Source organism: Aspergillus steynii (genome assembly GCF_002849105.1).
Source record: "Aspergillus steynii IBT 23096 chromosome Unknown P170scaffold_1, whole genome shotgun sequence".
In the NCBI taxonomy this organism is placed as follows: Eukaryota; Fungi; Ascomycota; class Eurotiomycetes; order Eurotiales; family Aspergillaceae; genus Aspergillus; species Aspergillus steynii.
The window spans coordinates 3816136-3832584 of record NW_020194398.1 but is presented as its reverse complement, the minus strand read 5'-3'; the positions used below and the strand labels follow the sequence as shown (position 1 = coordinate 3832584).

The 16449-nt window shown below is 46.2% G+C and overlaps 4 protein-coding genes across 4 annotated transcripts; 2 read left to right on the top strand and 2 right to left on the bottom strand.

The window, feature by feature from the left end:
• Positions 1–1547: 1547 nt before the first annotated feature.
• Positions 1548–2321, bottom strand: P170DRAFT_483705 (cell wall mannoprotein 1 family protein; the record flags this gene model as incomplete). Its single annotated transcript, XM_024853906.1, has 1 exon — positions 1548–2321. One exon carries the CDS (start codon positions 2319–2321, stop codon positions 1548–1550), a length of 774 nt encoding a protein of 257 aa, XP_024710208.1.
• Positions 2322–4159: 1838 nt separating this feature from the next.
• P170DRAFT_505552 (S-adenosyl-L-methionine-dependent methyltransferase) lies at positions 4160–7193 on the top strand (the record flags this gene model as incomplete). The annotated part of the gene is made up of 5 exons (XM_024854297.1): positions 4160–4953; positions 4996–5050; positions 6764–6853; positions 6910–6943; positions 6990–7193. The coding sequence occupies exons 1-5, from the start codon at positions 4227–4229 to the stop codon at positions 7191–7193; spliced, it is 1110 nt and encodes a 369-aa protein (XP_024710207.1). The 5' UTR covers positions 4160–4226.
• A 4228-nt stretch (positions 7194–11421) lies between these two features.
• Positions 11422–12587, bottom strand: P170DRAFT_483704 (uncharacterized protein; the record flags this gene model as incomplete). The annotated part of the gene is made up of 3 exons (XM_024853905.1): positions 11422–11772; positions 11834–12158; positions 12220–12587. The coding sequence occupies 3 exons, from the start codon at positions 12585–12587 to the stop codon at positions 11422–11424; spliced, it is 1044 nt and encodes a 347-aa protein (XP_024710206.1).
• Positions 12588–14323: 1736 nt separating this feature from the next.
• On the top strand, positions 14324–16048 carry P170DRAFT_398674 (uncharacterized protein; the record flags this gene model as incomplete). The annotated part of the gene is made up of 3 exons (XM_024846239.1): positions 14324–14388; positions 14439–15037; positions 15120–16048. The coding sequence occupies 3 exons, from the start codon at positions 14324–14326 to the stop codon at positions 16046–16048; spliced, it is 1593 nt and encodes a 530-aa protein (XP_024710205.1).
• Positions 16049–16449: the final 401 nt, after the last annotated feature.

Genomic DNA, 16449 nt, shown 5'->3' with positions numbered 1-16449 from the left:
CTATTCGCGCTTATTTAAACTACCAGTGCAGGTAAGCTACTAGACTCGGGGTTCAGTTGCCCCTTTCTAACAGCAGGTGTCTGTGAATGACTAGTGTCCAGGCACTGCATTGGATCGAGAGTCGAATACACTGACTCGTCGTCCTGTCAGCGTGTTTCATAATTCTCCAACCCTACAAGCAAAGACCCGTGCGTGTGTAAACATGGGGGTCGGAGAATATTTCGGGAGTGCATGTTGGCGGATACCCCCGTCGCCGTTTTAAAAAGGTCCAGGAGTATACGAGTATGCTATCGGAAAAGGTATAGTTTACGAATCCAACACTGACTACGCAAAATAGCTTAAACATCTCGAGTAACTAGGCTAAAATATTAATCATTTACTAAGAAAATAATCTATACAGCACCTATGGCCCGAAGAATATCTTTGAAACTGCTTGCTAGTAAGCATGTAGTGAGCTCGCGAATTCTAAACCTGCGAACTTCGGTTAACTTTATTTGTTGGATTGACAGAGTATAAATGCCTGCCCTTCCTAACATTACGTAGAAACAACCACTCGGAATATTAGTAAACGGTTGGAGATTCGTCTCAAGATTGTTCCCAACGTCAATTTGAATTTTGTCACTGACATGAAGTTGTTCGAATTGCTATTCAAATGGCTAAGTGCAATGTCAGGGTTTCACGTGGCTTAACTAGTTCAAGCAATATATATATGTAGTCCCGAACGATAACTAAACTAAATCACAATGAATTGGAGTGGTAACCCCAATGTTTAGTTTTCACTCTGATACGAATGCATAAGCCGCTAATATATGTTGCGCATTTGAGAGCATTTACAGGATCTTTGAAAACGCCGGATAAAACAATGTAATTGGGATTTGCCATATGAGATCACAGTCCACCGATTCGTCTCCATTTCGCTAGAATGAACACAGAGAATCACGGGTTCATCTACGAGGTTCATCATACGCCTGTGAAGACAATTGTAATAAATCTGACCAAATGTACATCTTGATTGGTCAGAAGCACGAAGAAGACAAATTCATGACGTCATTGCGTTACCGAATTTCTCAAGTTGAATTCTTCCGCTTATCGGCTTATCCTTCAACATTCCTGAGGGACCAAATGTTTCCGATATTCGGCGTACGCATATCAAAACAGACGCATACTTTATGTAGACCGAGATGCGATTCAAATGCCCTGGATGAAATCTAAGGAGGCTTCTCAGCCATCGGTTGCTTCGTGCCATGTAACTATTTGAGCATAAACTGCAGAGAACACCAAGAAATCGAGTGTGTGGAAATGTCAAATGGTTCGGATCGTTCATATTAGCAACTACATGTTTTCTTGGAAAACTAACATTGTGAAGGTTCATTTGATCAACATTAGGTCTGATTTCACCTAAAGGCTTAAATACACAGCCAATAAACATTCAATTCAATCCACTTCCATGACGTTCGATTCCTGCGTTAACGTCAATGTCCCATCACTTGGTGCTGACCCATGATAAAGAATGATCCAGACCGGGCAGCGCACCCATAGAAGACACCTTAGTAGGCAGCGGCGCAAGCACCAACGGGCTTGCTAGCAGGGGCGGGCTGGGAAGCAGGAGCGGGCTCAGCAGAAGGAGCAGGCTTGCTAGCAGCAGCAGAGTCGCTAGAGGGAGCAGGGGCAGGGGCAGCCTCCTTCTTAGGGGCCTGCTCTTGCTTGGAGGAGCTGGAATCGCTGGAGCTGGAGCTGAAGGAGCTAGAGCCGCTCGAACCGCTAGAGCTGCCGGAGCTGCCCTTACCCTCCTGGTCCTGGAACTCCTTCACACCCTTCTGAATGGCCTCAGAGATACCGGAAGCGATGCTGCCGGCCAGGTCCTGCAAGCTATCGGGGACCTTGGAGACGATGGTGTCGGAGAGCTTCTTGGCGGCAGTCTTCTGCTCGGTCAAGTCGCTGTAGGTCTGGCCACCCTTGCCGGCCTTGACGAGCTGGGACTTCTTGCTGGAGAGGTGGGTGATGACGGTGGAGATCTTGTCCTTGAGCTCGTTGACGGGGCCGGGGAGACCGAGGGCATCGCTGGTGCTGAGGTCAGAGGTGCCCTTGACCTTGGTGGTTCCGGCGTTGATGGCGTCAACCAGGTTGTCAGAGGCCTGCTGGACCTTGGCGACGTCGCCACCGGAGTAGGCCTGGACGGCAGAGTCGAGGGCCTCGACCTTGGGGCCTATTCCAGACAGAACCCCAGTGACGGTAGGGAGATCGCGCTCAACGCGAGTGGGCTGGGCCAGTGCACCGGAGGTGAGGCCGAGGGTGAGGATGGAGAAAGCGGCGAACTTCATTGTGAATGAAAGATTTATAAATGAGAGTTATTTATAAAGGAGTGGTCTTTTGATTGATTTGATTGAAAGAAAGAAGAGAAGGATGGTTGTTGAAGTTGCTCATGACTGCCAGATACTTGACCGTTTATATATGTTATTTCTATCCCATGATCCCTTGGAGATGTTGAAGTCCAGAAAAAAGGATTTGGGCCATGTTGGATGAAAATTGAACAGCTCTAATTCCATTACGGTTTAGTGGTAGGTTCAAATAAGGCTAAAAGGCCCAAATGTTTGGTGATCGACAGGAATCAAAGCACCGACCGTCTGAAACTCTGGGGATGGTTCCTGAACCGACTCAAAAAGCGGTCATTTTAGGGTTTGGGGTCGGGCCTAGGCGGGTGGAAAACACTCCCCTGCACCCTGCCTTCCCTGATTACAGCAATTTCGAAACCTGGGGTCTGGCACACTTTATTTAGAATATTGAATACCGGCATTCCATTGGTTGTTTACAAATTAGACATGGATGATCCGATCCTGGGATAATATACTCATCTAGCTCAACACCTGCTGACCTAGATTTTGGGATTGGCCTTCAAGTTCTGGGCCAGAGGCGAAAGCCTGTTGATATCATGAAACAATGATGCAAGATCTTTTTCGAAGATCCTCTCAGCCTATTGGCAATGCTTGACAGGGAATGGCAGCCGTGCATGAAAAGCCCCTTAGGCACCTGTTGTTCAGTTTTTGCATCACGAAGACCAGTCAATCAAACAATCTTTGATGCCTCCGCTCATATCCCATAAATGCATATTTTGTCTTGGATGGTATTTGGGCGTTGCTTCTCCTTTCCTTTCGTGACTTTTTGTAGGATGATGATGTTATTCACCATGGGAGAAGTATTCATATGAGCGGAAAAATTACTATGGTTTTACGTAACTGTCTACCTTCAGGCTATCCCAGAATAGATCTCTTCGCCCAATTAATCAGTCATACCGGATTAGATTTCTGAATAGGATTTTGTTATTTCCTGTTCCTGGTCAGCTGTACAGGCCAACGACTGGTTTCCCACCCTTTGACTAGCATATTTGGTTCTGGCTCTTCCATTTTACCGCCGGTTACCTGAAGGCTATGAACAGCGCCCGAGAAAAACGTGTCTTTTCATTCTTAGAATTTAATCAGATCACAGGATCAGAAAAAATATCTAAAAAGGGGTACAAAAATCGGCGACAAACTCCCCGAAACAAGCGTCATTTCTAAATTGAAACCATTCAGGTCTTTGAGCAGAATTAGAATATATAGTGAATACGATTCATAAACATTGCTACACTTCGCCTTGAAGGTATATGAAATAGTGATAAAAAGCAACAATATCATCGTGTTAGATACATCGATAGAATTTGTTTACATAGCTGATTTGCAGAATAGACGAGAAGATGGGTGCCGGCAAATGGACGCCTAAGGCAACTAGAAATTGCGTAAAATATGTTCAGAAGTATAAATCGGAATGGCATAATAGTTATGTAGGGGCAAATATTTAGAGACATTTGGAAGCCTAAGGCTGCAACCCCTGGAAGATAAGTAGCGACATCGGAGGGCTTTCTTTACGGTATCCGGGGCGTAGACTAACCGCAAACGGTGGTTTCGGTCATGTTCCCGCGGATCCACCTTAGGGAATGTGCCGATTATCGCCACATTTACAGTCATCATCGCAAGTTATCGAGGACGAACATGACATTCCTAACTATAAGCCTCATATAAAACCACTCGATCGGTATAATCGCATTCGTTTACAATCATTATAAGCGGAACTTGCTTTTTTCAGTCGCAATCCTCACCCTCAACGGTTGCCTTGGTTTGTACACCTCCTGTTGACCAAACAAGGCTGTATCGACTGTACATACAACTCAATCGTCTCTCAATTCGCTCAGTATGGCCTGTCGAATAAAACACCTGGCTGCTGGAGCAAGAGGGTTGCTTTCTTCCAAGTCACTCCTCTCGCCCCGCCCGTATAGCCTCCAAAAGATGGCTCATAGCACCAGTGCCGGCGGTGATTGGAGTGCGTCCCAATACTTGAAATTCGAAGATGAACGTACTCGACCCGCCCGGGACCTCCTTTCTCGAGTTGCTCTCCAGAACCCCAAAAACATCGTGGATCTGGGCTGTGGACCGGGTAATTCCACAGCGATCTTGCAGGAGCGCTACCCTGCCGCCCAAATCGTGGGGATCGATTCATCGCCCAACATGATCAAAAAAGCCAGATCAACTCTACCTGAACGACAGTTCACAGTTCAAGGCTTACAGTCTTACTCGCCTTCGGAGACTGTCGATCTTTTCTATTCAAATGCTCTCTTCCAATGGATTAAGGGTGACGAACGTTTCGAAATCATGAAAAGGTTGATTAGAAGTCAAGAATCGGGTGGGACTTTTGCTTTCCAGGTGCCGTATAATCTGTCTGAACCATCCCATGTCTTGATGAGAGAGACGGCAAACAAGGGACCGTGGGCAAGCGCCTTGAGCGATGTCGATCGGGACGAGATCCAATCGCCGCAAGAGATATACGATAATCTCAAGCCTCTTTGCTCTGATGTGCAGATTTTCAAGACGGATTATTTCCACCCCCTTGCAGATCATCAAGCTGTGATTGAATGGGTCAAAGGTACAGGATTAAGGCCTTATCTCGATCCACTGACGCCGAAAGATCAGGAGGCGTATTTGGCAGTTTACTTGGAATCCCTCGAGAAGGCGTATCCTAAGTCCGTAGATGGAAGGGTGCTGCTTCGTTACCCCCGTCTATTTGTGGTTGCAGTGAGACAATAAACACCAGGGAATAGTGTCTTGGCTTTGCAGAGTTGTCAATGTTGGATTAAAGTTTCTGCTATTGATTTTGCGCTCATCATCAGTGTGAATGCTCAAACAGAATAGACATCTTCTTTACATGGCTGGTGACGACGCTGGGGGTACTTTCTATGACAGGTGTGGGGACAACGTTAACTTTGAGGTTAAGAAGAGTTAATGATGTTCGAAGTTAAGATAGGAGAACCCAGAATCTCACTGTGGCTTTATTACTGGATGCTAAATGACAATAATAATAAATAAAATTGTCGTATGGTTTGTCATAGATTTCCCGTTGAGCCTTGGATTACTCTGGACCTTACAGTTGCCACCATAGCAATGAGGGATACTAGGGTTTTAATTCGTTAACGAAGGATAAAAGTGGATGTAATTAAGCTAACCTAGACGCCCAGAGTCGTCTAATAGCGTTCGATCATCATGTGCGTCATAAAAAGAGTTCAAAAAAAAGGCAAAGTCCACTGATCTGCAGGCAGATCTACCCGAGAAAGCGTGATATTTCGGGGACCAATACACACTGATAAGATTATAGAAAGGGAGGAAGCTCATACTTTACGCATAATACTGAAAGATACTTCACGATGTTATAAACACGCCTTTTCAATCAATTGGGAGTTTATTGATTGGTGTGGAACAATAGTTCCCATATTTCTCTCACCAACCTCACAGCGAAAATAGATTCCAATATAAATCGAAGTTGTAGAATATGTCGACATTGTTGTCATATATAAGTCTCGACAAATTGCCAAATACCGTCTGCATATAATCCCCTCTATCTGAATCATTCTCAACATTCTCCGCTATGCACGGCGAAAATAATTCTGCAAATTCTATTCTAAAAGAAATCAAAGGCTGCACTATCCGGATCCCCGACTTGCGCTATATCTTCCGGAAGTGGCCCCACGGGATAAACCCAAACCACAAACACCTCGAAGCATTCCTGGACAATATATATGATAAGTTATAAATAGAATGTTCTCGCTTTCGCCTACTGATCTTATCCCACTTAGCCTCTTCCAAAACGACGAGACAGCACTGTCCCGTGCCCGATCTTATAAAATTCACTCATGCGACGCGGCATGGTGGCCACACGCAGAGTTGAGGGAGCTTTGTATTTGCGGCTGGCTCTTGGCTTGGTTGTTTGTCTGGGATGACCAATTCGATTCGAACAAGGGATCATTGTGCCATGAAACCGATGACTCAAACCAGGTCATGCAGGAAAGTATTTCATGGGTCAGTCAATGCCTTGAACTTGCAGAGAGCTCTCATATGATTACACCACGCAATTCGATTACGCAAGGTTTTCGAATGATCGGCGATGCGCTCTGTGAGAGCTATAATATAGGTAAGTGGTGAAGACAAGATCGGAAGTCCAAAGAGTAGCAGAGAGACTAAAGTTGTTCCAGCGCAAAGAACCGCCTTTCTGCAAGAGTTTTCCTTCTACGTGGATTCAATAGGGAGGGAACAGCGACTGAAAGGAAGTGGTATAGTCCCATCTATAGAAGAATACATTAATATCAGACTTGGATCTAGTGCGGTTGGACAGGTCCTCGCGTGCTCCGAGTATAATATCCTAATCTTGTCTTTTATATCGTTCACTTCTAACATGAGTATAGGTTCAGTATGAACAGAAGGATTCCCAAGGATCTCAAAGAATTACAATCAATGAAGGTGATTTGGAACCAAACGGTCTTGATAATTTTCCTGTAAGATACAAAAGCGTTATCACCATTTTAGCTATGCTAACCAGCCTCATCAACAGTGTCAATGACATTGCATCATTCAGGAAAGAGCTGGTAAGTCATGAATGCAAGTATACACTTCAAATGCTAATTCCAGCAGCGAAGTGATTGTCTTCATAACTTCATTCCTGTCGCCTATAGCGCCAGCAGAAACCTACAGAGTGCCATCCATGACGCAGTAGATCTGATCCAGAAATCTGTGAAAACATTCGACAGGGCCGCAGAAGATCTTCAGGCCAATGCGAAGGCCCGTGGATATACCGAGGATGACGTGGGCTGGTTTATCCAGTTGTGCCGATATTAGCAACTTGGACTATAGGTATGTTGACCAGGAAATGAAAAATAAACACTTCAATAATTCTTGTATCTAGTATGGACTCGGTCAGGTATGATATTCAGGGCGCCCATCTCCAAAGCCCTGATGGGCAGGTTTACTTAACTGTCTAGCTTAAAAAGGGTTTGAATATGATGCTACAAATAGGTTTCAATTTATTTAGAGAATCATTCCAGTGGTAGTGTGAAATCTTTGAATGTGTGTGTGGCCGTGGAACTCAGCATGATTTATACATTCCGGCCCTGTGGGGACAGATATTGGCAAGAAAATGCAAGCAACATGTAACGCATTGAACAGGAATTTCTCCACTCCAGGTAAATCGTATCAAAAAAGAACAACGAAAATCGAAAATAAGCTATGCAATCCTTTAATTGGAGCCTGATAGACCAGGCAGACAGCGTACAGACCGTTCGGCTGCGCGCGTCACGGGTTGCCATCCCATGACGCGAATTCTCTGCATGCATTACATCACTCGTGATGTCGATCCAGAACTCATTATAATTCAAGCAAAGACGCGTAGTGGAAAGATGTTCTGATTTTTTCGCCACAGTGCTGCTAAAAGGGCTGAGCTGTCGACGAATAGGACGATTTCCATTGGGGCTTGTTTTGTTTACCACCCGTCCGGGTGGGGTGGGCCCAAATGTAGCAGGCTGAGGATCAAATGCGATGCAAAGAAGCCGGCATGTAGTCGGTGCATCGAATCAGATCAAAGCTGTCATGCCAATGAAAGGACATCCCGGGCGCTGCTTGAACGAGGCGACGGCGTGTTCGTGTCTTTACGCGGAAGGCTCGCGGGTCCGCGGAGTCGGCTCAAAGCTTCAAGACAGAGCCGATGAGTTCTCTTGCAAATGCTAGTTTGGATGTGATTCAAGCTGAAATCCGCGATATAGTCGGTCCCGACCCTAGAACTTCTGTGCTACAGCAATATAAAATGAGTTTACTATGTGAGTAATTTCATCGGAGGCATGGAAAATGTAGGAATTATATAGACTGAAGCACCATCCTCGGCTTCAGAAATAGGCTCGCATCTTGAAGACTCAACCCTTAAGACCTCTACAAGGGAAGTTTGTCTAAGGGTTCGGGAAAAGGCAAGACCCTTGGCTAGCTACTCAGCGGCAGATGCTGTAATGGAGAATCGGTGTCCTGTGGATTCTAACGATGGAATAAAGGCACCGGAGTTGCTTAGCCAGGTTTGTGAAGAAGCTATCGAGGGTGCCGATCGCATCGAAGATTCTTCAAGATAATGGGAAAATTTTAAGATGCCTGGGAGTATTATGGTTGCGTTACGGCGAGCTAGTTTGCGTTGACACAAGAGAGATAGAAGTTAATCAATAGACCCTGCTAGAAGCATAATCAAATCGCCCATTTATCACATCTTTCTTTGATAGGTGACCCATATTTCTCTTTAAAAGACCCGACACTATCTAATAACTTAAAAGCAATGAAGCAAGCCGCTGAAATAGCACCGGATTCCGTAACTAAGCGATCCTAGTAATTCCGTAGCCACGGGCACCGAGCGATATGCCACTCCCGACACAGAACGCATTTGAAGGCACGCGGATCAACTGGATGTCCATTAATACGTAGTCAGATGGATTTATTATCGAGCATACCTGGCCAGTCGGGGATGGGTTCACGGGGAGGGGCAGCGGACGAAGGCGACGAGGAAGAATGCTAGATCGACTTTTAGCATGCCACAATCCAGTAAGCCTCCGACGTAAAGCCTGAAATACAGGGCTTTTAGATGAGTCTGGATTTGAGTCATCTTTGCTTTTGGCGCCATTATCCACTTTGGCGTTGTCCTTTGGCTTGGGCCTATCTCGCATGTTGGTAGACTGAGGGTATTGACAGTATGGAAGATACTGTCTAGGCTGATACTCACTGATTTATTTTAAGCTCCGTTGAAGGCAATATTTCAGGCATGTGGAATGAAGTTAAAAATGGATCGTTAAAAACTAGGTAAATTTGACGCAGAGCGTCGCCTTGATGAAATTGTTGATGGCGTGATGTGGGTGGGAGAGAACTGTGAAGACAATGAAACTTAGAATCATACTCCATGGGATGAAGGAATAAAAGCCATCTCATAGTGGTTTAGGTGACTAATTCTTCATGTATGTCGTATTGTTGATTCATTTCGATGTTCCTGCTATGATAGAGCATCTACGTCACCATACCGCGACAACCTTAGGCACCTAGTCGAATTTAGGTAAGGAGTTCAAAAGCGAAGTTGCAAGTATTGATATATAGCACAGTCAGAAGATTTCTAATTACCTAGAATGCTAGGTAATAACACAATTAACGCGAAATATCATTGTGTGAAATGGAATATTACCTTTGTTGTTACCTACCTACAATGGAGAGATATTACGGGTATTTCCATATTGCAAGAAAAGAAACTTAAAAATGCCATGCCATGCGTAGATCGAGAACCCTGGTTACCAATTTCGATCACATTGTTTATAGTCTTGGGGCCTCGGCGTACTTGTCGGAAGCTGGTACATTGGCTAAACAGAAGAATCCTATATGTTTCAATTCACACCACGATTATGAGATGAGGCATACTAAAGTAGTTTTTTGATATAAAAGTGCTTGGATAGAGATCTATGAAACCAGAGGGTTATTCTGTAAATGATGAACAGGAAATCCAGCAGGGTTTGCGAGATGTAAAATTCTCCACATCCCAGAAGGGGTTTTTGCTGCTTTCACAACAACGAAAAGATTGTGTGGGGTGTTATTTTGCCAAATTGAATCCCCCGGTTTGGGAGCTTAAAACTATGCCTCCCTTTCAGCAAGAAGTCAAAATGTGCAAGTTTACCAGTCCAAACAGCCGTTTCCAAAACTTTCTCCGTTATTGATACTGTTGATCCCAGTCGATTTGCTAAGACTTCGAAGACCCTATGATCCACATAGCCATCCAAAGCCATCACTATAAGCTCTTGGGTAAATGTAATATCATGGCGTTGCAGATCCAGCAGCGCTTCCATTACAGGGCGCTTGTGAAATGCCATACTCATAGCCTCCTCATATCCCACCGCGTCTACCAGAGTTTCACTCACCTCAATTGGCACAATTTTGATTAGCAATGTCTCGGGAGCGTAAAACGTTTCTTTTCAGCAGGGTCGCAATCATATGGCAAATCTTTAAGCGATCGCGACATTTCCGAGACTAGAGCGACAACAGCTAGGTAGACCTCCATCTAGCTGCTTCAACGACACGATCTGTCACCGGCACGTCACGTCTGGGAACTTATCGAAAAGAAATTCTAGTAGATCTTCTGTGATCAATTATCCTTTCACGGTGTTGGAGGATTTCGGCCGCCTTATTACTTTGAGATTTGAAGCATACCACAAGGAAACAAGAGTTTCAGCCCATGAAACTCACATAGCAATTCAGCGCGTCACAGCGTGGTACACAATAATATAAATCCAGGTTTCTTTTGCCAGCTTGGCGCCCGGCTCGGCTCGGATTTGCTGCACGTCGGGATCCCCATCCGATCCTTTCCCCTAGCTAATCGCATCGGCTCGGTATCTGCGCAGTGTAGATAATAGATAGATACGACGTCGTATTACGCCGACAGTCCTAAGGCCTGTGAGATAGGCCAGAACATACTCGCGGTCACTTACTGTAGGTAAGATGTACATGCTCCTAATGGTGCCAATCTAATTATGATTTCGCGCGGTATCCGCGAGGCCGGTTCAAATTAGTAACTGAGATATGCGGACTGGACGGGGCGGCTTTTATGCATATATTCACCCCCATACCAAAGCACGACATATTGCGAGCTAAGTTATCGAAGGCTATGTCTCATGTCATCATTTGACTTTTGATGATATCGCCGGCAAGGGGAGGGACATTTCACGTCTCATTAACAACTTAGAACGAAGTAAAATTGATTGAAATAAATTCATGGGCGATGAGCTTGAGAACCGAAGCCATTGAATTTAACTCTTATCGAGACTCAAACGCTCGATGTCTTAGATTACTATAACGTCTTTCACCTTACTCTACGTGAGTCACTACTGGAGGAATATTTGGAAAAGAAAAGGAAACGAGTCAATTTGGAAAAGGCTAATCGAAAGAAGCGATAAAATAGCAAAAGAAAAGATAAGAAGAAAAAAGCCATGACAATAGCAGAAGCAACGAAAGTGACAGAAAGCTAGGGCATCCCGATAAAATATCTTTCCCACCGACTCATAAATTACTTCACCTCATACATCTCATTCAGCATTGAATCCAAATAGTCCCTCTGAGCACGAATCCAGTCTCTTTCCTCCGCAAGACTGAACGGACGGTAAGCTGTCTCTCGCGCTCTCTCAGCCTTCTTCCGAGCTCTAATGCGCTCCTCGAGGACGTCCAGTCGGTACTCGTAGTACTGTGGATACACTTCGGACAGGTTGCTGATGCCCCGGACTCCCACGAGAACTATCTCATCGCGAACGAGCGGGTCCTTTGGTCGAAACGGAGTCACCATGGAAATACGTTCGCGACCACCGATAGCCTTGAGGGCTTGGTGCTGCAGATACCGCCCTTGCATCACTACCGCATAACCCTATTGACATTAGCTCTCTACCTTGACTAGTAGGTTAGTTGGTACTGTATGCTAAACATACCATTGCAGGTCCGCGGAACTTTTTGATATCGCCGGAGGGCAACTGGACTGCTGTTTCGCCGCCAACCATGTGCGTGCAGTCGGAGAGCATCGCTACGCAAACAAAAGGGAAGCTGTCATAGTGCCATCCAAATGCGGCCGTGTTATCGTCTTTCACATCGACCATTTGGTCAATCGAGGACTCGGCTTCGTCGTCATCTTTGACGGCGATATTGATATTTGCGACTTCATATTCCCAGGCGGGAACAAGGTCCACGCCTGCCACCTCGGAGACACTAGACAAGAGCCTGGATGATTTCCAGGCATCGTAAACGAATGGGGCACGTCTGATCCAGAAGCGTCAACTGCCTGTACTAAATGAAACGAGAGGCCAATCTATCAACTTACTGATGTCCCATCCCTCTGATCATATTGGTACAGAAGGTCGAGGCATACTGACAATCCGCCAAGACCGGGTCACTGAATATCTCCGCCCTCATCTGCTTGATGGCCGCCTCTGAGAAGAGAGGAAAGGGCTCGGAAATTGCATTCGGAGAGATACCAGCACCCTCGAGGCCCAATTCACTCATCAGATGGATCTTCTCCGGGGGCTGGTAAATGATGTGTGTATCAGGATCAAAGGGCATCTTCTTCTCAACCTTAGCTCCCTCGATGAGACTTCTGGGAAGCTGGCGAGTTGGACGAGTAGCCTTTTTGGTGGTAGGGCCTACCACTGTTGGGGCCAAACGAGGCGAGCCAAGTGCTGCGGGGGCCATGTTGAGTGGTTATCTGGTAGAGAAATTCGAAGTTGAGATGGGAAACTGTTGAAGATGAAAGACAGACAGACCGAATTTCCAGGCTGGCCACTCTCACCCCTTACTTATATGTAGATTGCTGGTCAAAGCTCACGAGCCAGGTGTGCTCTGTCTCGGGAGCAACCCGAAAATTGAAGTCATGAGACGTAGGTATGGTGTGTCTGTACCCTGTCTAGATTTCGATCAACTGCTCGTGTGATTGTCATTCGGGAAGCAGGATTTTGTCCCCGATAGGGCTCTTTCGGCGTGCTACCGCGTCGCAGCCCACACCACACCTCGTAGCGATAGCAAAGACTAGACCTCTGATCTTGCATTCGGGATTTGCTCTGCGTGTATCCGCCCGAGCCTGGTCTTGGTGACATGTCTCTAGGCCATCAGTTGGTCGATTTCGGGATAGTCTTTCCAAAAGAGGTATGATATTGCAGTCTCAAGAAGAAATACAACTACAAGACTGTATACTCACTCATGCCGGGACTCTTTGATCTCTAATAAACCGGGTACTGTCAAAAATTGTAAAGGCGTGCGCAAACCCTGAAATGATGCTTCAAACTCATGGTCGATATCATTGTTACAGGTTGTTGTCCCTATAGGCACATAAGGTCATCCATTATCATGCATGGGGGACAAGATACATCTCAAACATTTGGTAGTTTGTCAATTACAACCAGTAAGGTAAACACGTACGCGTGTGCTCGGATCGACCGTATCTCGGGAGCCGGGACCTAGTGCAATATACATGTATCTGTCCGAGATGACAAGGGGTACAAGGCACTCTTTTCACGCTCCAATCATGTATTTCTAGGGCCCGCGGAAGCCGAATTCACCAGAGCCCTTTCACCCTGACCTATCGCTTGTCGCCTCGGCCAACCCGAGTATCGGGAAGAGGATCCGAGAAGGGTACACAACAGCCGGTATGAAGAGGGTAACTTGTCAACAGGATGTCATACTGGCAGATAGAAGTTGCTACTAGTTTGAAATGACGTTATATACATTACTATTGTAACAAGGTCTCCAGCTGTCGCCGTCATTCACTGCCCTGTAACACATTAAGTCACAGAGCATTTAATGAGCTATGTCCAAAAAATATTGCACAATGAAATTTCGAATTTCAATTTGTTAGAGGTTAGGGGAAAAAGCACCAAGCGTTTGGAATATGCGCGGCATATCTAGGTATTGCTGACATTAATAGTCAGAAAATTGCCTTAGCTAGGGCTTTTGGTCTATCGTCTACATGCTAATAGACCTTTGGTGAGTTTATTTTGTTTAGCCTTGGGAGTGATCGGCCGCCAGGGGTATCCACAACATGTATTTTCTCTTGAGGACACATTGTAATAACCCCACAACTACGATTTTTCGGTATTTTCTACTGTCCTACAAACTACATGGCCCGCTATCGATGCTGTCAGAGTCAGATTGGAGCTTAGAGACCCCTTCTCCGGCAAATCAACCCCTGTACTGTAGTTCTTTACCCAGGGCGGTTAGGGCTTGGCAGTGCAGCTGACCTCCCCTTGCTTCAGGTGGCAACCGACTAGAGGACCTACTCCTGTCAACATCTCTGTGAGCCAGCAGCGCCGGGTTATTACGATCGTTCCTAAATAATGGTGAAGTATCTTCGAAGATGCGAAATTTCTCGGAGCTTAGAGTCCCTCAACCCTCGTTCACACCAACCATGTGTTGGTTCACGACAAGTTGCCTGGATGCCATCCCGCAGTCAAGCAGCACTCCACGAGGATTTCTTCCGGAATACATCAAGACGATGGATGTAAGCTGAGCCTCAGAATCTCCTACAATCAAGTACTTAATATCAGCCAGATTCAAGGAAACCGACCGTTTAAAAGAACGATACGTCAGGGTTCAAGTAACAGAGCTCCAGCGGATCGCCGGGGAAGCAATACAACAAGACTGTTGCCCCTATATTTCAAAGCTTGCAGAGGGAGGATTCAACAAAGTATTCCTCCTGCGAGCAAAGGATGACCGTGAAGTGATCGCGCGAATTCCTACCCCCATTGCCGGGCCTTCTCATTACACAACCGCCAGTGAGGTGGCTACGATAGACTTTCTGCGAAATGTCGTCAGAGTACCCGTACCGAAGGTCCTTGCATATTCGACCTCGTCGGAAAATCCTATCAGAGCAGAGTATATCCTGATGGAGCGGGTGGAAGGAGAGAGTCTATCCTCGCGGTGGTTATCCCTTACGACCGCAGAAGTGGCAGACATCATGAGGCAAATCTCAGATATCGAGAGGAAGATTTTTGACGTCCATTTTCCTGCATACGGAAGCTTGTATCATAGGAAGGATCTTAATGGGGAACCTCAGATACCCGTGACAGATGATTTCTGTATAGGTCCTACATCTGCGCGGCAGTTTTGGCATGCCGAACGAGGAAAGACGGAGATTGACCGTGGGCCCTGTAAGTCTTCCTGTCTCGGCTACTCTTTGGTTTTAAGCTTCATAAATGAAGCGAACGAGCTCAGGACTGATCATTGATATAGGGATTTCACCCGTTGACTGCGTTACCGCCGCAGCTCGCCGAGAGATGTCTATCATCCAGCACCATGCCAAGCCTCAACCTCGCCAGGTATTCCTTCTACCAACAAATCATAACATCCATCCCTCTGAGCATATTTCACTGCTGTCGCAATTTCTTCAACTAGCGCCCCATCTTAGCCCATCGGGCACTTACAGCGCCCCGACACTAAGACACCCAGACTTGAGCCTAAGCAACATCTTATTAGCACCTGGATCCACCAAAATCATCAGCATCATTGATTGGCAAGATACTGTAATATCCCCCCGCTTCATGCAATCAGGATATCCCGCATTCTGTGAGCATGACTCCTCGCAACCGCAAAGCCTCCAAATTCCATCTCTCCCCGACGATTTCGACCAAATGAGTATCGAGCAACAGAGAGAATGCATAGCTGCCTTTCGCCTAGAAGAAGCCAACCTCTATTACACAGCCGCAACAGGCATACACAACGAGCAACACATGGAGCTTTTGAAACTCCCTCATCTCGGAATGCGGCAATATCTTCTCCGCCAGACAGGGTATCCCTGGGACGCAGACTTAATCAATCTCCGTGCTGCGTTAGTGGGCGTCACAACGCCATCCGTATGGACTGGTCTCTCTTCGGAAGCGTGTCCGGTTGTTTTCAGCGCTGGGGAGCGAGAGGAGGCTATGGCGGAATCGCAGGGGTGGAACGAGTCAGAACAACTGCTGTCACGAGTTAGAGAACATCTGGGTATCGACGCAGAAGGCGGGACTGAGCCAGAGAATTATGAGAGGGCGCGTGAGGGCAATCGACGGTTTCGTATGGAAATGGTTCGGCAAGCAGAGGAGGACCAGCGGGAGGTCTCCTGGCGCAACTGGCCGTATAAGGATGACGACGATACCAGTATGCCTCCAGACGTGGATAGCTAGCTTTCCATAAGTATATGAGGCCGATGGGTGCTCTGTTTTGTGATGCTGGTAGAGAGTTCTATGACGTTACCAAAGAAGGCGCCATACCCGAGAACGAAGGGAGGTCTAACTCCTCTGATCTGGAGGCTGGAGGTGTCTAGACGAATGATTTCATAGACCTAAAGAGGGAGGGTATATGGGAATTTAAATGGTATATTGTATGTCAGAATCAAGAGACAACACTTTTCGTACGTAATGAGGCGTATATTTTAACGTCTGTGTTAAGATTTATCATGGTGAATCTATAAGACCATGTATATGTATTTCATATCAAACCATCCTCCAGCCTCCCATGCCATTGACCCGCAGGATTTCCGAGTATTCAGATCATTCACAGCTACTGTTTCAAGACTAAAAGCCGA